Source organism: Pantherophis guttatus, chromosome 4, assembly GCF_059756535.1.
Source record: "Pantherophis guttatus breed Tessera chromosome 4, ASM5975653v1, whole genome shotgun sequence".
NCBI lineage: Eukaryota > Metazoa > Chordata > Lepidosauria > Squamata > Colubridae > Pantherophis > Pantherophis guttatus.
The window spans coordinates 31,942,391-31,970,337 of NC_142066.1; the positions used below are offsets into that span (position 1 = coordinate 31,942,391).

Below are 27,947 nucleotides of genomic sequence, written 5' to 3' on the forward strand. Positions count from 1 at the left end.
GAACTATTACTGGAAATAGGGAGGAACTTAATGGGTCAAATATAATCAGCTTATTTTTGGTGAGCTAGAGAGCAACCAGAATTTTGGTGCAGGAGTGTTTCACTTTTTCTGGGCCAATGCCATACTTCATTTTTAAATGGTGCATTGGGACCTACAAAACAATTAAGTCCTATTTAATCAAATGTAGATTTATATTATAATTAAATTCAGTTGTTACATATTTCATTATTTCCCACTTCTATTGCATGAAAATTGTAATTTTGTAATAACCATTACAGGTCTCCGATAGTGTTGCTCAAGGGCTATTTCTGATCCCTGGGCCTTTGATTACGCACTTCCAGTGCACAATCTTGTTCAACAACCATATCCACTTCCCTACCTTGATATGAATGATTTTTTAAACAATGGCTTATTGATTAATCTGTGACTGACTGAGTAACACTAAGCCATAAACTAAAACCCATTTGCAATGAGTCCACAAAATATGCTAACCCAAAACCAAATAAACCACTGATGTGATGATTCAGCAGTATGGACTGGTTTGTTGTCTAATGTTGGCGACAGTGCTGATTAACTATTGCATTTTTGAGTTTTTATATCCAAACAAATGACATGTAATGAAACTGCCTTCTTCACCCTGGTTCGTTCCAGATGTACTGCATTGCTACCCCCAAAATGTTGAAATCTAACACATTTAGAAAACCACAGATTTAATAGAGAATGATTCTTTTTTTACTTCTAAAGTAATATTAAACTGATTGGGGCTAGAATGCATTTCTTCTGTTTAATTTCCTGCCAAAAAATCATTTCACTACTGTAATTGTTGGCATAACATTTGTGGATTTAGAGATCCACCTCTGAGGTAGTACACTGAAGTCTGATTTTTCCTTTCCTCCACCATAAAACTCTAACCATGCACACTTCTGGATTTGTATGTTGCCTTTTCATTTGCCTTGCCTGATGCAGCTGCTTTATTTAAGATCTTTATCAGATGAAGGGATCTGAAAACTATATAATCTTGCCCATAATTGTACTTGGTTGGCCCCAATAATAGTCTTGCCTGATTGTGGGTTTCCATTTTCTTTCCTTGGCTTTGTTTATGCTTCTCCTTTTCATCCCCCACCATTCCTCTCCCTGAACTTCCAGCCAGCCTGCCAAGGGATTTTGGACAGCACGGCTTGAAAATGGACTGATCCATTGAATACTAGATGGAAAAGACATTTGAAAAAGAGGAATGTGGGATGGGAAAAGGCTGCAGATGGGAGAACATGTGTTTGCAGTTAACTGGGACTGCGGGCTGGAAAATAAATAGCATATTGCAGAGAAGAGCACAGCAGTAGCATCAACCCAGCAAGGATGCAAAAAGCAAAATCAGGATCTGTTCAGCTCCATAAAATGAAATGTGCTGTAGACAACTGAATTTTCTGAACGTCTGAAAGCTATTCCTTCTCTGAAAGTGACTTTAATTTCAAATAACAAATCAGGGATGCACTGTTTTGGGAAACGTAAAAGTCAGCATTTCCTGGATTCTTATGCAGAATTTAAATTTAATTTAATATTTAAATTTATATACCGCCCTTCTCCCAAAGTACTCAGGGCGGTGAACAGCCATAGATAAAAAACTTAGAATACAAAATTTAAAAACAATTTAAAAATATATTAAACAATTTGGCCCAACAGTTAAAATCCCCCATTTAAAATTCAAATTAAAATTACATCATTACATTTGCTGTGCCTCTAAATTTATCAATTGTGGTTAATTTAAAAAATTAAAGAAACCCTGGCTTAACAAAATGAGTGGTTAGTGCCAGTTTAGTGTAATTTCCTATGAGTCAAAGGGAAGGAGGAACTGGTTTTTGCACCTATCCAGTGGTCGCTACTCAATAGCTATCGGAAACTAAGCACCTCAAAGGTGCTTTTTCAAAAGGTAACTGGACTGCTTTTTCCTTGGGAATGAAGATGAAGCTTCTCAGAACTGATGAAGTTTCTTGGATGAGAAGCGAAACATCTTCTTCCTCCTCAAGGAAAAACAGTCCAGATTCTTTTTGAAAAAGCACCTTTGAGACAACTGTGACCTGGATGACTGAGAATCTCCATAGATACTAGAGACACTAGGTACCTGGAATTTTGCAGCTGTGATTACTAAGCTAGAAAAAAGTCATCATATGTTCTTTGAGGGTTTATTCTAGGATACATTATTTCCATCCTGGTTTTCTGCAGATGTATTAGGTTTACAGCGATCAATTCTAATCCAGCATAGCCAATGGTTCCACCCTATCTGGTGGTTCTTTTAAATGGGGGGTGAAGCCCCAATGGTAGGCCAGATCATTTATTTATTTATTTATTTTTATTTTATTTTATTTATTAAATTTTTATACCGCCCTTCTCCCGAAGGATCCAGGGCGGTGAACAGCCAGGGTTAAAATACATACAATATGAAAGTTAAAATAGTTTAAAAAATAATTAAATCCAATTTGGCTTTCCAATTTTAAAACCTCTTACCCATAAAATTAATCAATTAAAATCTTAAGCCAGCCCGGCTCGCTGAAACAAAAAAGTCTTCAGAGCCCGGCGGAAAGTACGGAGGTCCGGGATCAGTCGTATCCCTGGGGGTAGTTCGTTCCAGAAGGCGGGTGCCCCCACAGAGGACGGATGCCCCCACAGAGGGCGGGTGCCCCCAGAGAGGGAGGGTGCCCCCACAGAGAAGGCTCTCCCCCTGGGGGTCGCCAGTCGACATTACTTGACCGACAGCACTCTGAGGAGACCCTCTCAGACTTAACTGGATCTTCATCTTTGCAATAATTTCTGAATTATCTGTATATCTGGTAGCCTATCCAGTGTCAGAATTGGGGATGGGTGTTTTCATTTTTTTTTCTCTGATACCCAATATTTGCTTTGACACTTATAATCTTTCCTAACCTGCAGACTTCAAAGAAGGGATAAATGTCTCTTATTGGAAGTTAGAATTAATCTCTTGTTTAGGGATTTTGAGTTTAGCTGGTAGACCGGCCAAATTACCCACCCTTCATTTAAAGTCCATCTAATTATTTCTGAGTGAGCAGAGGGTTATGTTAGGGGCTTCCTAGCAATTAGCCCATTATCCCACATTCTTGTTTATCTTCTGCTATGCATGCAGCTGTCAGCATGCCACAGACAAGTTTTCCACGCCCCACCCTGCTTCCACCCCATTCTTTCAATTTCAGGCTTAATTTAAGTAAGAGAAGTGTCAGAAACTGGTATTCCTTCCCTTCACTTGGGAGACCCTAGAAATAGTAAATCTGCTAGAACTGCAAGAACAAGAAAACAATTTTGTCCTATAATAGGGTAGGTTTCAATTAGATAAGACCATGCAACTAAACAGGACAAAACTGGAAACAAATATTGGAGAATTACTATTTTCCTGTGAAGGCAGAACCTTCGTTTCTACATGGACTATGGTTATTACAGGCTGCAAATTGTTCCATGCTTGGCATCTGACTTTTCTTAAATCCTGGGATTAGATATGGACTGTTTCCATGGTCTGGCCTGCAACTGCTATCTTGTCTATCATGATGACAACTCCCAAGATATGAATACTGCACAATTGGCCTGTGAACTCCCCTGAAGCCCATCTAGACAAGTGAGTGACATAAAACCATAAAATGGTAATTTCTGTCTTGGTTTAGCAGCTTTGCTGTTTGCAAATCATGATTTATACCATAGTGTGCAAACTCAGCCATTATAACTTATCATTCATATAATATGTACGTAGTCTTAAGGAAAAACAGAAATATTTTAAAGATCCATATTCAATGTATTTTTCCAGAAAGATCTTGGTACAGATGAAGATAATATTTAAAAAAATCGTGGTTAAAAGGCTAAGAAATTGAAATTGGTTTTGGATAATTCTTTGCTGTTGCGGTAATGGGAATAGCCATATTTTAAATACTATTGATCTAAATAAGTTGCACAATAATTTTCTAGTGATTTACAATAGCAAATCTGGCAATTAAAAAAAAGGAATTGAATATTTTTTTAAATGTTGAATTGGTGTTTCTTCCTTTTAAAAATGGACCACAAACCAACAAAAACAATGTAAATCAGCATTGTACAGAGCTGGAAGATGCTGGATTAGGGGCATAGACTCATCCACTCACCTAGTCACTCTCTAATCCAACCCACCATACAGGGATGCATTTGTAGGGAGAGATAGGAGAAGGGATCAATAGGATGATCTTGAAGTCCTAAATTAAAAGTGGGATATGTATTTAATAAATTGTCCAATATTGTTCGGTAACTTTCCTGATTTCCTCAAATATTGTAATTGACTACTTGCATCAAAGATAATAAGATTAATTTGGTGTAGTGATTAAGACATCAGGCTAGAAATGGGAGACTGGAAATTCTAGTCCCACTTTAGACAGGAAGCTAGCTTAGGCCTGTCACTCTCTCTCAGCCCTCGGAAGGAGACAATGGCGCTTCTGAAAAACCTTATGAAAACTGCAGAGATTAATCTACCCAGTTGTCAAGGGTCAAAAGCTGACTCAAAAGCACAGACAGACAAGCATAGCATGTATTAATTTGCTTACAATATCATCAAAACAGCCTAGAATGTACAATGTATGTAATTTTAATATTAATAATAGTAATATTAATTTTAGTAGACTACTAGTTGATAACCTGATGTTGCCCGGGTATTTATTTATCCCAATCCTGTATTAGACAGGAAGAGCAACTTCACCCTGAGCCCTGATTTCGGCGAGAATTAAATTAGTTAAAAATGTTTTCCATGCAATAAGCTGTTCAACGTTGTAGTTCTTTTCTTATATGTAATCTGTGTGAAGTATGTCGTGTCGGTCTTGTAGTGGTGCAGGCAGGCCAAGTTGCAGTAATGTTTTATTGATCATGGCCATACATTTGTCCTCAAGAATAATCAAAGCCTTGTTGAAAATGTCCAGACCAAACATAATTTCTAATATTGGATTTTCCCCCTTACCAGAGGGAGCCCCCTTGTGAAGTACTGTGAAGCCATTACCATGGCAACTCCACTGTGCTGTACAGTAGAAGCCATTTTAAGGCAGTCCAGTAGAAGCCATTTTAAGGCACAACAGGCTATATCTTAACAGAACACACACCCCGAGGGATGTTAGGGGTGTCTTACCCCAACAGTATTTTTTTCCAGAGTAAGTCATCTCTGTGTGTGTGTGTGTGTGTGTGTGTATATGTATATGTATATGTATATGTATATGTATATGTATATGTATATGTATATGTATATGTGTGTATATGATAGTGCTGTTATGTGGTTTATCATCATAGTAGTTGCTAAAGAATACTGATTCAAAACCAATTTATGGCACAAAGAGTTCATTAAGAGATTTTATCACACTCAAACATCAAATCCCCCTCCTGCAATTTTGTAACTCAAAAGAACCTGTTATGGTTAATATTTTAGTATGTTTTTAAACAAAGTTTCTGTGTGTTATTCACCACACAGGTTATAATAGTCTAATAAATGTATGAATGCATGAATTTAACCAAACCAGTTGGAACTTGCTGTCATATTTTTTGCAAAATATATTCAACAGTATTGGTTTCTAGTGATGATTACATTTCTAATCCTATAACACCCTGCCTTCTTTAGCCTTGAATTGAATGAATGTATTTTTATGATTAAAAAGGTGGTGATTGAGGAAGGGTGAGAACCCAGATTGTTTCTCTACATAATGTATATTATGTAAACCAACCAGTTATTGGTTTACTAACTATGGTGAAAAAAATCCCCAACATTTCAACCAACACGATGCAAATCCAGTCATTGTCCATGCACTGTGCCCCTAGCACAATGTAGGTGGGCATCTAATCTTCCTTTGATCCTTTTTGTTTTAGATCCCAACAATAATCACAGAAATACTACTCTGTGAAACTGGTCCTAATAAATTATTTAGGAATGTTAAAAATATACCACTGAGACGTAAATTCTTCTCCTCTTAGCCTAATTTTGTAATCTTCCCCTTGGCTAAAACCAAATTTGGTCATAAGCCGAATGCATCTTTCAAAATAAATAAATAAATAAATATCTGGCAAATCCTGCATGCTAACTTGAAAAGTATTTGGGATTTTAAAAAGGCTCAAAGTGCCAAGTGATCAGCCAGCTAAGGAGTGATGGGTTTGAGCATAAGTTCATGGTCAGCAGAATGAGAGAGATGTGCTGTCATTAGAGATGTAATATTTCCATGTGGTTGGCAAGGCTAGGCCAGCAGAGGGATGAAGGAGGAACACACTTCAGCTACCTGCTATGCACTTCCAACTCATAGACAAAACTGCACTGAATTGTACAACTTTATTCCATCTCTTCCTTTCATAGCTACAGGAAAGGGGAAGTAGTCCCTTTACCAACAGTCACCCTACCTATGTAACTCTCCACCCCTATTCAGCAAATCGCATCAATTTAAAAACGTTAAAAGAGCAAGCACAAGAGAGGCAATTCAGGTAATCCTTGACTTACAATCAGTCGCTTAGCAACTGTTGAAAATTACAACAGACCCCACCCCAAAGGTTCTGATTGCCGGCAGCTCCCCACTAGTGGTCATGTGGCTGCATTTTGGGTACTTGACAACCAGCCCTCATTTACAGCTGTTGCATGTGACTACAATTTTTGACAATTATGCTGAAAACCAGCATTTACTTCCTGTCTCTGGCAAAAGCGCCCTCATAGTGAACGATGGGTTTGCTAAAGGGCCACAATCAGTGAGCTGTTGGACAGGATTACTTGGTCTGTTGTGCGGATGTTTGGATGGTTTAGGGGTGGGGAATTGTGGTGGGTAAAAGTGTGTTTGGGGATTGTTATGTGTTGGACCTGGTCTTTGGGTTAAGTGAATTTCGTTGTATGGGTATACTATGTATACACGTACAATGACAATAAAGTTATTATTATTATTATTATTATTGGTTAATCTTTAGTGAGATTCACAGCCTTTGAGGCTGGTTAATAGCTCAGCAGCTCGAGTCCTAACCAAGGACCTAGGAACTGTTAAGGTATCGTTGGAGGATGTAAGCTGTTCCAAGTAGGTTGGTTTTTTGTAGAGTCAAAATGTTCAAGTCCGGTAAATTTAGAATTTCTAAATAGTGGGGTAGCCCTTTGGGTATTGCTCCAAGGGCTCCAATTACAATCGGGACAACACACGATTTCTTTTTCCACAGTCGCTCAACTTCAATTTGCAAGTCCCGGTACTTTGTGATTTTTTCTTGCTGCTTATCTTTAATCCGTGCATCACCAGGTATTGCAATGTCAATGAACCATACTTTTTTCTTTTCAACTATTGTTATGTCATGTGTGTTGTGGACCAAGTGCCTGTCAGTCTGAATCCTGAAGTCCCACAAGATCTTGAATTTCTCATTCTCTAAAATTTTCTCAACCTGATGTTCCCAGTGGTTTTTGCTGTACTCAAATCCAAACTTCTGGCACAATTTCCAGTGAATGATCTTAGCAACGCGGTCATGGCGTTGTAGGTAGTCAGTTTGTGAAATTTTGCTGCACACACTGATCAGGTGGTCGACTGCCTCATCTTTCTCATTACATTTGCTCTTGGTGGTAACATGTTGAATTTTTACCTTCATGCAGTTTATGGCTAGGGCTTGTTCTTGAGCTGCCAAAATAAAGCTTTCTGTTTCTTTTTTCAGTACTCCTGATCTTAACCAGTTGTTGTTGTTGTTGTTGTTGTTGTTGTTGTTATTATTATTATCTGCAACATTTGCTTAAAAATTGTGTTTGCTCTATAACAGCCACGAAAAGAGATCTGTGAAATTGGGTTGGTCACATGATCTGTTTTACGACTGTCACAATTTACAACCACAATCGGCAAACTAATTGAGGACTACTTGTAATGTGTAGGGGCTCTGGCACAATTTCTCTGTCCTGGTATATGTGGACTACAGAAATGGTAAGGGATGCTGATGAAGAGAAGCAGGGAATGGACCTCTGGCACAACATCAGTGCATTGCAACATTAAATTTCCTTCAAGCACAGGAAAACAGAAGCACATTGTTCATTCTTACTTTACTTATACAGAATAGCCTGTGAATCCAAAAAACTGCCCCACACAATTAGGAAGTGTGCAAAGAGGACAACCAGACTTCAAAATGTAACCACTGTATGCATCTCCTTTCTTTCCCCATCACTCCTTCTACCAAATTTAATAAAATCAAATATTATTCCAACATTCATTTTCTACTGCCTCACTGTGGGGATACAGAATCTAGATAAAGGACTCCTGAGGGGGAAAATGATGGTGGAGTTGCCATTTCATTTCCTTCTTGACTAGAGGTTTTCCTTCCAGGAACAAAGAAGCAGTGTTAGAAAAACTAAGAATAATTACAATGGAAGCTCAAATATCATTTGAGGCTCCTTGAAACGCTATGAATAAAGTGGTGGGGCATGAGGGAGGCATTTGCACAGGGGTCCCAGCTGATAATTTCTATGTTGTGAAAGTCCATCGTTCTGCCAAAATGTCTTCTGTTGGCCAAAGATGCAGGCAGATTTCTGTCTTGCAAGATCATTGCCTGGTGCATGGAAAGGAGACTTTTGCTCTATACACACTGGGGGTCCACTGCAACCCCTAAGGGGAAAGGTACACAGGTGTGGCACTCCCATTGCTGTAACCAGTCATATGATGAAGTTCAGGTGTGAATCCAATTTTGCATTCAGACAGAACCCTTCATTCTTCTCTCTTCTGCCCACGTATTTATGGAGCATTTCTGTTTGAAGATGAAGGCTATATTTTAATTACAATTGTAAACAAACCAGAAATAAGGTAATCAGTCTCACAGGTGAGCAGAGCAAAGCAACCATGGTTTGTTTTCTTTACTTTTTTAGCAGCTCTTGTCTTTATAATCTTGTAGTTTAATCTTTTTTAAATGGAGCTCAAAAATGTAGCAGGAAGAAGACAGGGGCTACTTACTAAGCAAGTATACTAAACTGCTGCCACCGCCTAACCCCACCACCTAGAACGGGCCAAAAATGGGACGCACAGAGGCTGAAAATGGGGTGCACAGAGGCCGAAAATAGGGCATGTAGACGCAGTGATAGGCAGCAGCAGCGATGGTCGGCGATGGGGGTGATGAGTGGTGGATATCCCTGCAGTCTGGAACAGCTGATAAGTGGTATTCCGGGAGGCTGATCCAACCGCCAATCAGCTGCTTGTGCTAAATCAGGCTGTGCTGAAGCTGACCAGGCTTGTTTGCTGCAAGGAGATAAATTGCTGGGAGACAGAGGTTGAAGGGTGGGGGCTGGCAGATGGGCGGAGCTTCAGCAACATTCAATGCATAAGATGCACAGACGTTTCCACCCACTTTTGGTGGGGGGAGGCGGAAGTGCATCTTATACACCAAAAAATATGGTAATTTAACAACTAGTTCATCCTAAAGACTGGGTGGGCGTGGCTGGGGAGGTGTCATGTGACTGAGTGGGCATGATCAATTCGATGTCACTCGTGGCAAGGTGGGCGGTGCAGGCAGGCCAAAGCGGCGGTGGCCAGAGCCTTAGACTTACCTTTGTGCAGCAACAGCAACAGTGATTCTCCGATGTCTCATCTCTTGCTGGGTCTTGCTACCCAGCAGTCAGGGTTTTTAAAAAGGGTTTTGCAGCAGGAAACGGCAGGTGGATACTTCTAGCATTTGTTGGTGCACCTGGACATACAACCCCGCCCTGAGATACTGTCCTGCAGCTGCTGCCTCTTTGCCGGTGCGCGGCCCAGCTCCCTACCAAGTCGTTCTTTGACTTTCTCTGCTGCCTCCCATGCAGCTCAACTATCTGCCTGCCTGGTGAGCCTTCCTTCGCTTCTTTGCCAGCACGAGGGGCCTCCAGCCGCTGCCTCTTTGCCAGCACGAGGGGCCTCCAGTTGCTGCTCTTTTTCAGCACGAGAAGTCTCCAGCCGCCCCTCTTTTTCGGTGCAAGGAGCCTACAGCCACTGCCTCTTTTCCGGCGTGAGGGGCCTCCAGCCGCCGCTCTTTTTTGGCACAAGAAGCATCCAGCCGCCACTCTTCTGGCACAAGAAGCCGAGGATGCTTGCACCAGCAAAGAGGCAGCTGCTGGAGGCCCCTTGTGCTGGCAAAGATGCAGCAGCTGGAGGCCCCTCGTGCTGGCAAAGAGGCGAAGGAAGGCTCACCAGGCAGGCAGGTAGTTGAGCCGTGTGGGAGGCAGCGGAGAATGGCAAAGGAAGACTCGGTAGGGAGCTGGGCTGCGTGCGAGACTGAGGTGAAGGCAGGCAAGTGGGCTGGGCTGCAGGGGCCACGTGGTCAAGGCAAGCAAGCTAGCAAGCGAGGGAACCAGAGTGCAGCAGCTGCTATGCTGCAGGCAAGGCGAGATAAGGAGTGACTGGGAGGGGCATGGTGGGAGGGGCCAGCCAATGGTGCAATTAGCTGGTTTTCCGAACTGTGCAAAATCTTAACAACTGATTCTCCTGAATCGGTCCGAACCGGCTGAATCCCATCTCTGGTCACAAACCTAGATTCTGTGGTTAGTTGATGGTACTGTATGTTTTGCAAACCCACCAAAAATATAGTTTATTAATAAACCCATTTTCAGGTTTTGCACAAATATAAAAATTTGGCTTATTGCATCCAGAATTTGGTAAATGGCTCGTGGTGTCTATTAAACTGAGATATTATTATATATCATGCCCCCTTTTCTTAAGCAAAAAAGTCCAAGCATTGTAACATTTCCTCCATGAACAATTAATGTTGCTTCTTTCAAATGTCCTTTTTTTCTAGTTCATAAATAACATGTTTAAATTACAATCAGAAGTGCTTTGGAAACTTCAGCCTTTCAGAAGCCCTGACCTCCCAGGAGTCTCCAATCAATAGGGTTAATAATGCTGGCCACCAAAATGAGAGATGCTAGGTGGGAGATAGAGGTCCAGAGATTTTCTAATGCAATTCAGCAGCCTTGTTTAAAATGGCACCCCTGAGTTGGAATCCCATATCTACGAAGTGCCACATTGGAAAGTTGGAGGCATACAGTATTTCAACAGTGGGAATCTGGTAATCCCATCAGGATTCTGAAGTATCTCTCAGAGTAACAGATATTCCAGAGAAATTGATTATGTATTTGTTAGATTGTTATGCTTTTTCATTTTTATAAATAATAAATATTTATAAAAATTCATTTTTATAAATAAATAGCAGCGAACATACATAATACTCTTTCTTCCTCGCATTTTCTCCACAAAAAACAACCTTATGAGGTGGGTTGGGCTATGAGAGAGTGACTGACTCAAAGTCACCCAACTGGCTTTCACGCCTAAGGCAGGACCAGAATTTACAATCTCCTAGTTTCTAGGCCAATACCTTAACTGCTAGACCAAACTGACTTTATATTTTTATATATTATATTTGAAGGTCCCAACTAAGCCTTTTTTTTTTATTTTTATTTTGCATTTTAGCATTTTACATTTAGTTACACTGCATTGCATTTGCCATATTCTTCTCATTCCTACATTTTGGAGTTGTTCATTTTAAGCTCTGTCCAGCGCCCATGTTGTTTTTAACGTCTCCAAATAATGTGATATCATCAGCAGATACAGTCTTCTCTGCCAGTGCGTCCAAAATCTACATCTGTTGAACTGTTGTGTGCCAGAAGTTGTTAAAGATTTAACAGTCCTGCCACGAAGTGTATATTTGCCTTTCTAAACTGTGTATTTCTCAGTTTAAACAGCTCTGAACAATTCACACATTATTCAGAGGTTTTACCCCACCAAAGTTATTCCTCATCCAGGCTCCATTACTGGGGTAGTCAGAATGGCCGTTTCTTCCATTTTCTATTCTTTATAGCCTCTAGGACTACATTAAACTCCCCTCCTACCACTGAGTTCCAGCACTGCGATTTAATTTTATTTTGGCTCCAACTGCTTTTTTCACAAGCCAAAAAAGAAAGAAAAAAGAACCTGGAAAATAAGAAGAGGGGAGAGAAGGCAGTTCCCAGCTGGAGTTGGCAAGGGCTGGGCTGGGCTGCGAAGATGGCTCAGGGTTTGTTCTGGGGGAAATGGCTCCTCTCTGCCTCTCAAATTTGGCTGCACTGCCTGCAGTTTTCCATCCAACTAAGAAAAAATGGAGGGGGGGGGGAATTAAAAAAAAACTGGTCAAAATTGCCAGATGGAGGCTGTCTCTTTATTTCCCACAGCAGGGTGGAGGCAAAGCAAATTCTAGGAACTGACTTGCCAGCTTTCCAAGATCTACCCAAATTTTCTTCGATGGTTCAGAATGAAAGCTCTTGGCACCCCCAACTGTCCATGACACTTAGAATCTCAGTTCCAAGTCAGTCAAAGCTGGTTAAAATTTAAGACTTCAGTTTTCCTTTGGTTTCAGATCGCCTGGATCATTACTAATTTCTTCCCTGTTCATTAGGGGAAAATAAAGGCTCCCAAATTGGCTTACAAATATGGATTGTGGGATATTCCCTGTCTTTTGATGCATAACCAAGATGACGTATATTGTACAAAGCAGAGGAATGAGGAGAGAAGGGGATGGGGGAGAAAGCAAATTCAGGCACTGTTTCTTAAGTAGAAAAATTAATTTTGACAGCTTTCCCCATCAATATATGATCAGCACTTATTAAGTTTATCCAAATCAAACTGAAATAATTCACACAACTAGATCCTGTTTAAATAAACGCAACAACCCACTAATCTCTCCAAATGCTCCCCAACATACTGCTTTTTTTTAGAAGGGGACTTTCTTACCCAATCAACCTGTTGGAATTTTATTGAAAAGCAAGCTTAAGCTTCCATGTAAGTATGGATGCTGGAGGAAGTCAGAAAAGTCAAGATGGTAGCCACCACGTCATGAAAATCCCATTTTTTCCCCACACAGAAACCTCTGCACATGTTCCCTTTTTATACTGGCTCCTTCATCTTTTAAAAGACTCACAGAAAATCCATTCATTTGTTTACATATTTTTTCTAACAACAGTGCTAAGACATGTCCACTGGGAAGCATCCCAAATCACCCCCAAATCCAAACCGCATCGACTCATCCAAGGATTACTTTCAACAAACACTACAATCATTTGATGATCCTTTTGCTAACAGCAGAGGCCTCGGCCAACTTTGCTTTACTCTACGGCAGTGTTTCTCAACCTTGGCCACTTGAAGATGTGTGGACTTCAACTCCCAGAATTCCCAAGCCAGCATGCTGGCTAAGGAATTGTGGGATTGAAGTCCACACATCTTCAAGCTGCTAAGGTTGAGAAATACTCTCCAACTGCCATCTATGGTCCAAAAAGTCCCAGCCATTATAGCTACCACACGCAGCCATCTTCCTCCCCAAATATCAGCCCCACAAATTATAGTCTTGCTTTCTAAATTTTCATGTTGCATTCTCTCTTAGTTTTTCCTTCCTGTCATTGGGTTGTGGTCAGAATAAAATGGGGAGGAAAGAAAACCACAGAAGCCACCCAGACTTCTGAGGAAAGGCAATAAAAATTTGATAAGAGGAAATAAAACAAAAACAACGTAAGAATAATTTAAGATGAATTTGGGATTCCATCCAGCATCACATTTATAGATACAGGTATCCTTTTCTCTCTCTCCCTTTCCCCCTCCCTCCCTCCCTCCCTCTCTCTCAAAAAAATGTTCATACGTCCCCAAAAAGCTTTTTTTTCCTGGATTCATCACCTGGACAGTTGACATTGTGTTTTATTCTACAGTATTGGGAACAATATTTGGAGAACCAGGACAGATAGTACCTCTTCCTTGACAAAGTAATTAAGTCTCTCCATTTGCACCCCATAAACTTTTTCCCCATTTATTTTGCGTAACAATCACAGGCAGGGAAGTGGACACTAACTCTCCCAGGCCTGGAAAAGTCCTTCAGATGTGCTGGATTACAATTCCCATTATCCCTTGCCCACTGGATACCAAAGGGGCTACCAGTCCAACTATGTGGAGGGTAGAAGTTTGAAGAAGACTGAACACCCTCAGCCACTCTCCGAGTGTATCTAAACTTCCATTTTATGGGCCCACCCCTTTCCTCCGCCCCCCCACTTCTACAAATGCCCATTGAGCAATTTTGCTTCTGGCTGGAAAACCTACCTTCTGGTGGAGCCCCCATCCTGCCCGTACCCGTCCTCCGCTTGCTCCGTTCCAGAGCAACAGATGGTGATGGCTCAGCACCAGTGGGATGGTGGAGGGGAGAGAGAGTTGGGGCAGGTGCCAGAGAAGACTTAGCTGTGCTGCTCTTCCTCCCAGCCACCCTCACCCCAACTCTCTTCCCACCTTTCTTTCTCTCTCTCTTGCCTTTCCCTGCCTCTCAGTTCTCCATCCGTGCCTGCCACCCTCACTAATTCATAGCACCTCCTTCTAGTTCAGTATCATCCTCCCCCTTTATCTCTTCCCCTTCCTCACTTATCCCTGACAGCTTTCCCTTTTACTATTTGTCTTTCTCTTTTAATATTTAATCTTCTACTTTCTTAAATCAGCTATCGGGTCCCCAAATTTCTTCTTTTTTCTCCTTACAAGTTTTGTGATGAATGCACCTTCTCTACTGTGCACCCTTTTCCTCTTTCAAACGGAGATATATCTTCCTACCTAACCCTATTTTATCCTGAAAATTTATCTTTCTGACTCATTTACAAGATTAATCTTTTCAATCAATCATTCAATGGGAGTTACCTGATTGCTAAAATTTTCCATTTAAAGGTCTTTTAAAAACCCTAAGAGCAGGGAATAATGCAATGTTAAAAGCAAGCACCAAAAAGTAAAAATTATGGCAATAAAAACTGTGGTAAAATACAACTTTGAGTAAAGATAATCTCAACAGTACATTTAATTAGAAATAATCACCACTGAAGTAATCATCACTAATTCAAAGAAATTTACTTGTCAAAAAGAATGATTTTTAAAAATTCTAGTATTTTAACAATTGTGGATCTGTTGCACCTCAGATCTAATCAATTGATTATCTATCTGATCAATCATCTACTTATTAAAATGATGCACCGTTATTTTATTGTCCAGATACAACAATCTTATGCTGCTTATACTCTAACATTTATTCCTCAAATAAATGTGTGTGTATTCCTGTGCATGCAAATAAATCCACTAAACTGTCTAGGGTAGATCATCTACTCCAGTTTAAAATATTACTAAATTATTGATTCAATTGATGTTTTAATCCTAGCCTTTTTTTAAAAAATTCTTAATAGTATCCAGTACAGGTTCTGCTATTGCCAAATTGCAAAAAGCAACAATTCTTTTTACAGTATAAAGCGCATGATGTATTACAGATAAATAGTTGTGGTTTGGATAATTTCATGACGGTAAATTTTTTTAGTTAACTGTTCCTAATTTTTACAATACTATGAAGCAAGTTGTACGATCATTTCCACTCTCCTAATTGGAGATCTGATGCAGCGGTCCAGTTCATGGACAATGAAACAAAAATTTAAACTCTGCACGCTCTTCCCTGCCACATTAATTTGCTTCTGCTGTGTCTCTCTTCACACAACACACTCATCCCTCAATGTCTGCTCTTCTCATATTTCTCTTTGCTTTTTCTTCCTCTCAGCTCTGTCTTTCTTCCCATAGCTGGGGTGGCCTCTGGAGCCTAACGTCTTCCCTGATTGTCCAAGTTCTACTCATTCCCTCTCATAACTGCTGCACACATTCACAAGTACAAGTTACTTGAACTTACCTTTCCCGTCTTCCTTGTTCGGTTCTGCTTTCTCTTTCATGCTGTTGCGATTTCCAATCTTCCAAACTTGGAAAAAGGGCTGTTGCTGGTAGGAGATGAATTTAGGCCTGGAAAATTCCTCCTTGCTGGGGAATGTCAAACTTCAGGAGTGGTGTTTTTTTTTTTTTTTTGGTGGGGGGGAGAGGACTAGTTAACCCTTTGTTACCGAGCCACTGATGCTAGCAAGCTCTGAGCATTGCACAGTCCTGTAGCTGGGACATACTAAGAGGAAGCTGTTACCTTTCCCACTCGATGTCCCAGACAGGCATAGCATTGATCTTTACGTGCTGTCCCAGCAGATTCTTGATCCCTCCACGCCCCGACAGCTGCCACAGCTGTACCCCTGGATCTTTTCCAAAACTTGGGAGAGAACAGCTTTTCTATTCCAGGAAACTGAAGAGGCATACATAAGGGAGCATATTCTTATTTTTTCTTTCTCTCTCTAAATTCTCTAAGACACCAGAGTAGGTAGAATTTCTTACTCTGTGACTGATTTGTGCTAGGAACACTAGAAAAGAAAACCGACACACTCACATGCAATATATAGGGAAAGGGGGGACAGAGCCCAAAGTATAGAGCTCCACCCTAAAGCTACAAATAACTACAATGGAAAGCATACAACCAGAGTAAACTGATCTGTGCAGGACCAGGAATATGCTAGGGTTGTCAGTAAAACTGGCTGATCTATTTTGTTTCGGCATATCAAATTCTAGTTTCACTGTCTGAAGCATGTGCATGGAACGTATGTTCCATATGTATGTGGGCATGTTTACTGCAAGAATTAAAGGAACATGAGGACATTGGGATATATATTATGAGCAGTTGGCAAGTAGTATGTAATAATGGAAATAACAGAAAGCGCCATTTTAAAGTCCTTGGGTTTTTCAATCCTTACTACAAGTAGTCCTTGACTTATACATCACAAGTGGGACCAGAATTTCTGTTGATAAGTAAGGTGGTTGTTGAGTGAGTTCACCTGATTTTAACAATCTCGTTTGCCGGGGTTCTTAAGAAAATCATTGCAGTTGTTAAATAAATTACACAGTTGATAATCAAAGCAGGTCTCTCCCATTGACTTTGTCAGAAATTGGCTGGGAAGGTTGCAAAATGGCGATCGGACGACTCCAGGACCCTGCAACCATCATAGATACAGTTTATGTACATTGCCAAATGCTCAAATTTAGATCATGTGACTTGCTGCAATGGCCTTAAATGCAAGGATTGGTCGTCACTTGTGCCACTGTAACTTTGAACAGTCGCTAAATGAATGGTCATAAGTTGAGGTCTTTCTGTACAGAAACTCTTATTCACAGGTCTGCTGTTAGCAAATACCAATAATTTCCCACCCACCCCCTCCATGATTATAAGAACTAAGCACTTACTCTTTTTAAACCAATGAAAGCTCAGATTCCAAACTCCAGATTAAGGTTCTTACCAACAACTTCTGTGGGTAAAGCAGTGACTTCTACAGTAGCTGTTGCAACCCACTCCTGCAAGTGGAAATTGCTATATTAGGAAGTCCAGCATAAAATCAAAACTTAGGTTTTGTTTGTTCTGTTCCTTTTCCCTCTACACAGCTAGAAAGGTCCCTACGTTTGCTTCCACAGCATAGCCCAACTCCAGGGTCAGGAATTCACCAACCATCTATTTTGGGGGCGTATCTGATTTCAGTCCCTTGTGTTGGCATTTTGAGGGCATGAACTGCTCAGAGTATGTGCTTGTTTAAAGACCACAGAGAAAAATGACTGTCTCTCTTTTGGCCACTTGGAGGAAGAACATGCTAGGAATTTTCAGAAAATCAGCAGCAAGGCAAGCCAAAGATTTTTCCAAATTGTCAAAGAGAAGAAGAGGTTTGTGAAAGACAGAATATATTTATTTCGGTTTTAGGAAGGTGGTTTTTTTTTTAAAAAAAAAATACAGGGTCTGCCTATTATGGTTGTAACTCAAGATGGTTGTAAAGCAGGATCTTAAGATCTTTTTTGAATGATTGTTAAGCGGCGTATAGAGTCATTAAGCAAACTCGTTGTTTGCTATGGGACATTTTTTGCCAAAAACTGTTAGGTAAATGCTGATTTTCAGTTAAATAATCGTAAATTGTGGTCATGTGTCTGCAGGATACTGCAAATGTCCGTAAATGTGGGCTGGTTGCCTAGCACCCAAAATGAAGTCACATGACCATGGGGGTGGGGAGGAGATGACTAGCCTTTATAATTTTGAAACCTGGTTGTAAGTACCTTTGGCACTAATGGCACTAAGCAACTTATCGTAAATTGAGGACTACATACATAATTCTCATATTGCAAGACATTCTATAGCTTTGTAGATCTTTGTAGATCTTGTAGATCTTGGTTTTTCTCCCCAGATGCAAGAGTAATTTTATATATATTTACATCTATATATACAATACACACACACACACACACACACACAACCTTTATATATATACACACACACATCTCACTAGCTTTCTTGTGCATTGTGTATTGTACCTACGCAAAGGTCCTCTTTGTAGACTTTAGTTCAGCATTCAATACAGAGGTGAAATCCAAAATTTTTCCCTATCGGTTCTGTGCGCGTGGCTTGGTGGGCGTGGCAGGGGAAGGATATTGCAAAATCTCCATTCCCGCCCCACTCCAGGAGAAGGATACTGCAAAATCTCCATTCCCACCCCACTCTGGGGCCAGCCAGAGGTGGTATTTGCTGGTTCTCTGAACTACTCAAAATTTCTGTTACTAGTTCTCCAGAACCTGTTAGAACCTGCTGAATTTCACCCCTGATTCAGTACCATCGTATCAGACATTCTTCCAACTAAACTAAACCTGAACACATTTGTAAGTGGATCACAAGCTTCCTAATAGACAGGAAACAGCAGATGAAGCTAGGCAAAATCACATCAGATACCTGTCCAATTAGCACAGGAGCCCGCCAGGGCTGTGTACTCTTTCCACTTCTCTTCTCTTTCTATACCAGTGACTGCATCTCAAACGATCCATCTGTTAAATTACTAAAGTTTGCAGATGACACAACAGTGATTGATCTCATTCGAGACAATGATGAATCTGCATACAGATGGGAAGTTGAACAACTAGCCTCGTGGTGCGACTGGAACCTGAAACTGAACACACTCAAAACCGTAGAAATGGTGGTAGACTTTAGGAGAAACCCTCTCATACTATCATCTCTCACAATACTAGACAACGCAGTATCAACAGTAGAGACCTTCAAATTTCTATGCTCCATCATATCTCAAGACCTAAAATGGACACCTAACATCAAAAATGTCATAAAAAAAGCACAACAAATAATGTTCTTTCTGCGCCAACTCAGGAAGCTCAAACTGCCCAAGGAGCTGCTGATACAGTTCTACAGAGGAATTATTGAGTCTGTCATCTGCACCTCTATAACTGTCTGGTTCAGTTTTGCAACCCAACAAGACAGACACAGACTTCAATGGATAATTAGAACTGCAGAAAAAACAATTACTACCAACCTGTCTTCCATTGAGGACCTGTATACTGCACAAGTCAAAAAGAGGGCTGTGAAAATATTTACAAGACCCCTCACATCCTGGACATAAACTGTTTCAACTCCTACCCTCAAAACAATGCTATAGAGCACTGCACACCAGAACAACTAGTTTTTTCCCAAATGCCATCACTCTACTAAACAAATAATTCCCTCAACACTGTCAAACTATTCACTAAGGCTGCATTACTATTACTATTAGTCTTCTCATTGTTCCTATCACCCATCTCCTCTTACTTATGACTGCATGACTGTAACTTTGTTGCTTGTATCCTTATGATTTATATTGATATTGATTGGTTCCTAGTATGATTTGATTGCTTATTTGTACCCTATGACTATCATTAAGTGTTGTACCTTCTGATTCTTGACAAATGTATCTTGTCCTTTTATGTACACTGAGAGCATATGCACCAAAGACAAATTCCTTGTGTGTCCAATCACACTTGGCCAATAAAGAATTCTATTCTATTCTATTCTATTCTATTCTATTCTATTCTATTCTATTCTATTCTATTCTATTCTATTCTATTCTATTCTATTCTACTCTACTCTACTCTACTCTACTCTACTCTACTCTACTCTACTCTACTCTACTCTACTCTACTCTATTCCTTTTGTACCAAGTGCTTGGTACAGTGGCTGAAGTTCCAAATGCAAGTCACTTTCAAGGAGCTATTGGCCAAATATATAATTTTTCTGGCTTTAAAATAACGTTCAATCAGCACCGCTGCATGCCAATAATTCCTACTGCAGTACTTAATGTCACTTATTTTTACTTTGTCTGAAAAAATCCCTAAGGATTTTGACTTACAATAATTCTGTTGTAGAATTTTCTATTGCTTAAAGCTGTATACTTAGCATCTGATTAGTTGATATTGACATTTTGTAGCCTTTGTGATTTTGCCAGCTATTTAAGCATGTTAATACATCTGATTTTGTCTATATTTTTTCTGTTTACTACCATAAAAGATTATTCATCCTAAGAGAGCCAAAGATTTAACTTTCCCTAAATTAGTTGTTTCCAAATATGTGATTTATGAAGCTTCATAACATTTTTTAGTGGTAACTGTAAGAGAAATTGGTATAGACATCACAACTAATACTTTATCTTTCTCTCTGACAATGAAGCATTTTAATAACAATAAAATCATTATTGTTAGGAAAGACAATTTAATTATAGCATTTTACCTCTGTGGCTAATCATATTTCTGGGAAACAATATTCTTTTTGGTGCTTTCTGGAAAATAATTGTTAATAGTTCCTCTAAGAATAATATTTTCTGTGTGCATCTTCAAGTCAGTTTTGATTCCAGGTGACTCGTTATTTCTTGGCTATCCCATTTTCAGAAGTGGTTTGCACTGCTTTTGCCCTACGGCTGAGAGAGCATACTGACCCAGTCATTCACTTGGCTGTTGTGCCTATGACAGGATTAGAACTCTCTCTCTATTTTCTAGTCTGTGGTTTTAACCACTACAGTAAAAAATGGCTCTCTTAAACCTTAATTGGTAATACACATTTCCTCCACAAATTTGAAGAATTCATCTTTAAAATGATGTAGGCTACTAGCCTTAAAATTTGCATAGCAAGCCAATAATTTGCCCTCAATTTCATCCTACAGCCTAGAAAGGAGGACAGCAGTTAGTAAATGGAAAGACACTGTCAAATTATTAATCTTAAATCCCAATAAACCTACATACATTAATCAGTCATAAAACCAAAATTAGACCTAGAGGATGTAGTCCATTCCAATAGGACTGCATTTTTTCCTTTTGTTTTTAGAAGAATTTTAACTTAAAATTTCTAAAGGTCGCTGCCTATTTGGTTACAATATACTCCTTTGCACATGCACTTTTCCAGTTTACATTGCCAAAGGTAGTTGTGACTCAACCTTAGCAATTTAAAGATGTGTGGACTTCAACTCCCAGAAGTCCCAAGCCAGCATCGCTGAAAAGGGAATTCTGGGAGTTGAAGTCCACACATCTTTAAAAAGTTGAAAAGTTGAGACACGCTGGACAAGTCAATTAGTTCAACAGTCCTACGGCTTTATCTATTAAGCCTTGCCCTGACAAAGAGGCAGCCGGATGCCAAAGAAACTCAACAAAACACAAGCGAGCCCACATCCCATTTCCTCTTTGCCTTTACGCCTTTACGACGTTAATAAAAGTTTCAACTTGCTTTCTCTTTACCTCCTTTCGCGCACGCGCTCATTAAAGACCGGCCGAAGGGCGGAGACTTTACCTCCTTTCGAGCGCGCATCCCTTGATAGCGCGCATGCGTAAAATGTAAGGTCTTGCGAGAGCGAGGTTAGGAAAAGCGAGGCGGGGCCAAAGCGGTATAAAAAGGCCACGTGCGCCGGCGTTCCTTTCTGTTTCAAATGGCGGACGGTTACAGGTTGGTGTTTGCGGGGGGCCGCAAGGGAGGGGGGGGTTGGAGGTGAGCGGGGGGTGTTAAGGATTATTTGGATCACTTTCATTTGCTGCTGTGATACTGTCAGCAATGATTCTCCTTTTTTTTAACGAGAAGGTGAAAGCCGGACCTGTTGATCGTTTAAAAAGTTGGGGAGGGGAAAAAGGGGACTCCTTAGCAAAGGAGGATTGGAATAAGAAATAGGACTATGATATGGGCAGGAAGATCCGATCCGATCCTTATAGAAAAGGCCTTGAAGGATCTATGGATTGGGAATCCAATCAATCGGAATAGAGCTGGAAGGGAACCTTGGAGGTCTTCTAGTCCAACCCCACTGCTTAAGCAGAAAAGACCCTACATACCATTTCAGAAAAGTGACTGACAGTTTTTTCTTAAAAACTTTCAGTGATGAAGCACCTACAACTTCTAAAGGCAAACGGTTAATTGTCCTCACTGTTAGGAAGTTTCTCCTTAATTCCAGGTTGCTTCTCCCCTTAATTTCCATCCATTGCTTCCTGTCCTGCCTTCTGGTGTTTTGGAAATTAAATTGACCCCCTCCTCTTTGTGGCAGCCTCTCAAATACTGGAATACTGCTATCATGTCCACACTAGTCCTTTTCTTTACACTAGTCAAACCCTCCAACCATTATTAATTTGCTTTAGTCTCCAGGCCTTTAATAATCTTAGCTGCTCTTCTGTACGCTTTTTCCAAAGTGTCAACATATTTTTTTGTAATGTGACTAAAACTAGATGCAGTATTCCAGATGTGGCCTTACCAAGGTTTTATATAAAGCGATGCTTAGTACTTAATGTGATTTTGATCCTGTGCCTCTGCTTATACGAACAAGGATTGTATTACCTTTTTTGGCTGCTGACAGACTGCTGGCTCATGTTTAAGGATGGTCCACTAGGACTCCAAGGTTCCTTTACTGTTTTGAGCCACGTTTTGCCTAATTTGTACTTGTACCTACCTTTGATTTAATTGAATTAAGCATCTTTTCCTTTTCCTTTGGTAGGTAGGTGGGATAGGAGTATAGATGAGAAGAAAGTGGCAACAGGATTCTTCCAATGATGTTAGCACTGGGCACAGACTACTATGATGATAACAGTGCCCCCCTTGCCTTTGACATCTTGGGGGACTGAGGAACAGAATCCTGGCCTGCCTGTTAAAATGTATGGTTGAGGAAGAAGCTCTTGGGAGTGTTTGATTGCTGGTAGTGACTGCCATGTTAGGGAAACACTGGTACAGGTAGTCCTCAACTTAACAATTTGTTTAGTGACTGTTCAAAGTTACAACGGCATTGAAAAAGTGACTTACTGTATGCTTACGACCGTTGTAGGATCCCCATCATCACATGATCAGAATTCAGACATGTGGCAACTGACTCATTTATGACAGTTGCAATGTTTCTAATGTGACCTTCTGAAGGTTTTGTGATCTTCTGACAAGCAAAGTCAGTGGGGAAGCCAGATTCATTTAACAGCCATGTTACTAACTTAACTGCAGTGATTCATTTAACTATGGCAAGGAAGGTCGTAAAATGAGGCAAAAGTTACTTAAATGTTTCACTTAGCAACAGAAATGTTGGGCTCAATTTGGGTCATAAATTGAGGACTACTTGTATTTGCCATAACAGCTAAGCTAACTGAAGAATAAGTTTCTCCCACTCTGTCATGACCAACTGAGGAATTCTAGAGTTGAAGCCTGCACACCTTGAAAGTTACCAAGGTTGAGAAACACTGCTCTAAATGCACACAAAAAGTGTGCATGCATACCCATTTAATGAATAGACCTTCTAGGTATCATGAAAAAGGCCAAGCAACAGAGAAAAAACTGTTGCCTTGTCCTCCAAATAATTTAATTGTGAGTATCAAGAAAGCTCAGTTTGGTCTACAGGTTAAGGCACGGGAAAGCGGGAGACTGAGTTCAAGTCTTAGCCATGAAAGTCAGCTGGGTGAGTTTGGGCCAGTCACTCTCAGCCCAACCCCCCCCCCCCCTGCACAAGGTTGTGTGGAAAATTGGAATACTGCTTTTGTCGGATTATTTGTAAAATAAAAGTGGGATACAAATAAAAATCTTGAGTGGTAGGTATGATGATTTGAGCATGTTAGAAAGTTGTTGCTTTTTTTGCTTTAATATAACTTTCTGAAAGTGACCTATTTATCCCTCCCTTCCCACACCCATCTGTGTCTCCTTTAGATTTTGCAGATACGATTATACCAGATCCTGGAAACAGGAAATTACTAGCAAACCAAACGCAAGTCCAGATGTTTCTGCAAATGGAAGACAGGAGGCCATTCTACATGTGGAATGGTTGAAGGTAGGACCAGCAAGGCTTGGGTTTGTGTTACACTATTGTTGCACAAAAAGAACTGATAAGATCAAAAGCCTTTGATCTTCCCCCTCCCTCCTTTTAATAGCCTTCTAATCTGAAGTCAGAGAAACCCAACCCTACTATTAAAATACAATTTTTCCTTAAAGGAAATAAAATGCTGATAAGCAGCCCTGTAGTCAACATTTTAAAAGCAGGCAGTTTTTAATACTTGTGCCCATGCTCTTACAACCCTGCCTGGCCAGGAAGATCTTTGCTAATAAAGAAGATAACAGAATATTTCTTCCAACCATAAAGACTATACTTCCTGCTTCCTTGTGGTCATAAAAACATTTCACTCACACCAAAGGCTAAAACTGTATATAAACCTTGCTGATGTGCCAATGTGTGGGCAGCCACCCCAGAAACATGTTGCTGTCTCTCCACTAGAGGGACTAATGGGAGCCTCTGATCAGAGGAAGTTGCCTGTCCAGGCGGGAAGCACATGCACCAATTATGCAGGAAATGGACTTTGTTCAGAGATGAAGCGGGAAAACCAATTTGGCTAAATAAAGATACTTAAAAACAAAGGGAAAAAATGTAACTGATCTTTCTCCTGCTCTGTGCAATCGCTGGGCAATTAATATGTTCATTGAGATTTTTGCCTTTCCTAATTTAAGATTTAAAGTGAGAAACTGTGTAAACCCGAGTTCTGTTTTTCTTTCCTTTTTTTTTTTTAAAAAATTTGATTTATATGCCGCCCTTCTCTGGAGACTCAGGGCGGCTTACAATGTGCATTCCCTTGTGTATGTGTGTCAAAGTCTTTGTGTGCCCTCGAGATAAGCGCAACTGTTAAATTCCTATAAGCCCCAGAGAAAAGAATTTTTAAATCCTGTTAGGAAAATGTTAGCTTGCCTGGCCAGCAAAATGAGGTGAAGAGAACCGTGTTCCCTATTTTCTCCCTGACCTTTTAAGAACAGTCCAAGTCTGTCAGGAGGGAATGTTCTAAACCAGTGGTTCTCAACCTTCCTAATTCCGCGACCCTTTAATACAGTTCCTCATGTTGTGGTGACCCCCAACCATAAAATTATTCCTAAAACCATTGAAAATATGTGTTTTCCAATGGTCTTATGCGACCCCTGTGAAAGGGTTGTTCGACCCCCAAAGGGATCGCGACCCACAGGTTGAGAACCACTGTTCTAAACTCATTTAAAAGTAAAGTTTTTTTTATTGTATGTATGTTTTAGCTAAGTGTTTTGTGGGTGGATTTTGTTTGTCTGTAAACCAGGAAATACGTCTATTCACAAATGCCTATATATTTCTGACCTCAAGTCTGTTTGCCTGTGCAAATGCCTTTTCTTGTTAGCTCATTTCAGTTTACAAGCCAAGAAATAACCACTCTTCCCAATAATATCTTTAAGCCTTGGACTTTCCAAATTTTGGCTACAAACTATTCACACCATTCCACTTCTCCATCTCGCTTCCCGAGTCTCCATTCCTCATTTCCTACCCAATTGCTCTATAGATTCCTATTGAGTTAAATGATAATAGAATCTGAATGATTCCCCCACTGCAGCCAAAGGAACAATTTTGTTGCAATTAAACTTGCACTTGGAAAGAAAAAGAAAGCAAGCCAGTTGTAAATGAGTGGGAAAACTTGGTGTTTGCAATGCAAAGAGTAAACTCTTCCTTTCAAATAGTTTCCTTTTTATCTACATGCTCTAGGAGGGAAGAGTTTCAGTTATTTTATAAGTCATTTTTCCTGAAAGGTGTTGAGCCCGATAAATTTAGTCTCAAAGAGTCTCTTGTATTCTAAGTGATTGGGAGTAGAGGGCTGAGGCATTCTTTTCAGTGTGCATTCTCTTGTGCTTGTTCATTTTCACCTGCAGATTATCCCAGAACTAAAGTGAGGTATCAAAAAAGTGGGGAAAGGGCTGCAGATATGATCCCCCTTCTTTTCCCCCCAGCCTCCCTGTATGTTGAGTTCTGGAATATATCATATCCTCCCGCTATTCTGTGTGTTTGTAAGCAGTTTAATTTTTTCCCCTAAGGTATGCTTCATTTTTAAGTATATATGCTTTGTCATTGTAGTTTCTGGACATCAAATAAACAAAGAGACCTCTTTTCCAAAATGCAGCCTGCCTCAGACTTCATTCTCTGCCTGCATTCTCCTCCTGGCTTGGAATAAGAAATAAACCAGATTTAACCTCCAACAGAACCTGACAAAGGGAAGAATTGGCAGAACAGAGAGGGAGATGATCTGCGCTTTGCCTCCTGGAATGGACTGGCCTGTTGATTCCTTCTTTTCCTAGTGTTCCTTCTCCAAATGTCTTGCTTTTGAGAGACAGGATCTCATAGTGGAAGGTGAGGATATAATATTAAAATGCAGAAGGGAAGGACTTCATGTTAGAACCATCTTCAGAATTTTCCCCCCCATGCTTTGTTTACCTTCTGCCTCTTTTCCCTTCCCATAAATTAGGATGCTTTTATACAGTTCTCAAATTACAACCTTTCGTTTAGTGACTGTTCAGTGTTATAACAGCACTGGAAAAAAGGGACTTAGGACCATTTTTCACACAACTCTTCCAGCATCCCCTGTGGTCATGTAATCAAAATTTGGACACTTGGCAACTGACTCATGGCAGTTGCAGTGTCCTGGGATCCACTTTTGAGACCTCCTGACAAGCAAAGTGGGGAAGCCAGGTTCACTTAACAACTGTGTAGCTGATTTAACTGCTGCAGTGATTCACTTAACAACTCTGGCAAGATGGCAAAACTCACTTAACAATTGTCTTGCTTAGCAATTGAGGTTTTGCTCAGTTGTGGTCGTAAATCGAGGACTACCTATAATCACTTGCATAAAGCTTTAGATGCTGAGTATTGTAAACATTTTGTTTTTAATGGGCAAAAAATGTCAATTACTCTTGGAAGATGGGTAAATGGAAATGAAACACAATACTGAATTAACTTGCCTTGTTGCTTTGAAACCGTGCTTCTATTACACTCGGAGCATGGTATTATTCGAGAATGGAATTTAAGCAAAGCACATTTTAAATATTTTATTAAGAAAATTTATACAGCCACCCAACTTGGTGGGTTTACAGGGATAAACTCCCAATACAAAAGCAATACAGTGCCCCCTCCCCCCTCCCCCCCGACAATAATTAGACCAGCCACTTGATGGACTCCATGTCACTCTGAAGTCCCCAATCTCATTGGCAGAACCATGTCCAAGGCCTTGGGAAAGAGTGCCAAAGTGGGGGCCAATTTTATCTCTGAAGAAATGATGTTCCACAGGGAGGGAGCCACTACAGAGAAAGCCCGAGTAGATTTCTAATTTGAATATCTTTTATTTTTCCTAGGTGAGATGTTACACAGTTGCTGGCAGGCTTTAATGTGAGCCAGCTCTTCTGGAACGTATGCAGTGTAGCCTACTAGGACCCTTAAAAGGCTGTTGGTAAGTAATTATGTACTGCGAATATGATTAGTAATTTTCATTGGTCTACCCCAGTTTGGTGCCTATCGAATGTATGGGAATTGAAATCCAACTAATCTCGTGATACTTGATTGGGGTTGGCTGTCCAAACTTTTAGGTGTTGAGATGCTAATGTATTTTGTGTTACTTGTTTCATTCAGCCTGCCCACCTTTTAACGAGAGCATCGAGGAAGCCTGCATAGAAGACCTTCTTCCCCAAGAAGAAATGCAGTTCAGAAATTTTCCTGGATCCAATGTTTGCGATGGGAGGGATTTGGCATTGTTTGTCCATTATGTCTCTTATTCTGTTTTTCATGCAGAAGTGAGAGGCTTACTTACCAGATCCTGATTAGAAAGCAGTGGGAGGTTTACTTACTCTCTTACTCAATAAACATTTCATTAATTGGTGAATAACTTTGTTATGTCTGTTGCAAAGGGGCAATACCACTAAACTGCAAAATACTTGATGACTTTGGACTCCAGCAGCAGCCTTATACACACACCCATCTGAGTAAACTAGCT

General features: G+C 40.3%; 1 protein-coding gene, 1 long non-coding RNA gene and 1 other non-coding gene across 15 annotated transcripts in view; 2 read left to right on the plus strand and 1 right to left on the minus strand.

The window, feature by feature from the left end:
* Positions 1 to 21,598, minus strand: part of LOC117669136 (protein kinase C and casein kinase substrate in neurons protein 1-like) — a 62,189-nt gene extending 40,591 nt beyond the window's left edge. For 2 of the 11 annotated variants that reach the window (XM_087893935.1, XM_060692766.2), the window contains exons 1-2: positions 17,088 to 17,195; positions 15,667 to 16,837 (exon numbers count right to left, since the gene is read on the minus strand). In XM_087893935.1, the coding sequence (XP_087750061.1) occupies positions 15,667 to 15,706 (40 nt within the window). In that variant the 5' untranslated portion in view covers positions 15,707 to 16,837; positions 17,088 to 17,195. Of the gene's footprint in view, positions 1 to 14,066; positions 14,323 to 15,666; positions 16,838 to 17,087; positions 17,196 to 21,419 lie in introns of those variants that run through there. The other 9 variants (XM_087893938.1, XM_087893937.1, XM_087893939.1 and 6 more) reach the window with 9 other exon arrangements.
* On the plus strand, positions 3,235 to 27,839 carry LOC117669142 (uncharacterized). 3 transcript variants are annotated; one of them, XR_004592381.3, is made up of 5 exons: positions 3,235 to 3,619; positions 23,839 to 23,959; positions 26,042 to 26,314; positions 27,313 to 27,407; positions 27,587 to 27,839. It is a non-coding gene; the product is annotated as an uncharacterized LOC117669142 (long non-coding RNA). The 3 variants fall into 3 exon arrangements; XR_004592379.3 differs by lacking the exon at positions 3,235 to 3,619 and adding an exon at positions 21,493 to 21,624; XR_004592382.3 differs by lacking the exon at positions 3,235 to 3,619 and adding an exon at positions 21,747 to 22,811.
* LOC117669188 (small nucleolar RNA SNORD88) lies at positions 22,699 to 22,788 on the plus strand. The gene has a single exon (XR_004592390.1). It is a non-coding gene; the product is annotated as a small nucleolar RNA SNORD88 (small nucleolar RNA).
* Positions 27,840 to 27,947: the final 108 nt, after the last annotated feature.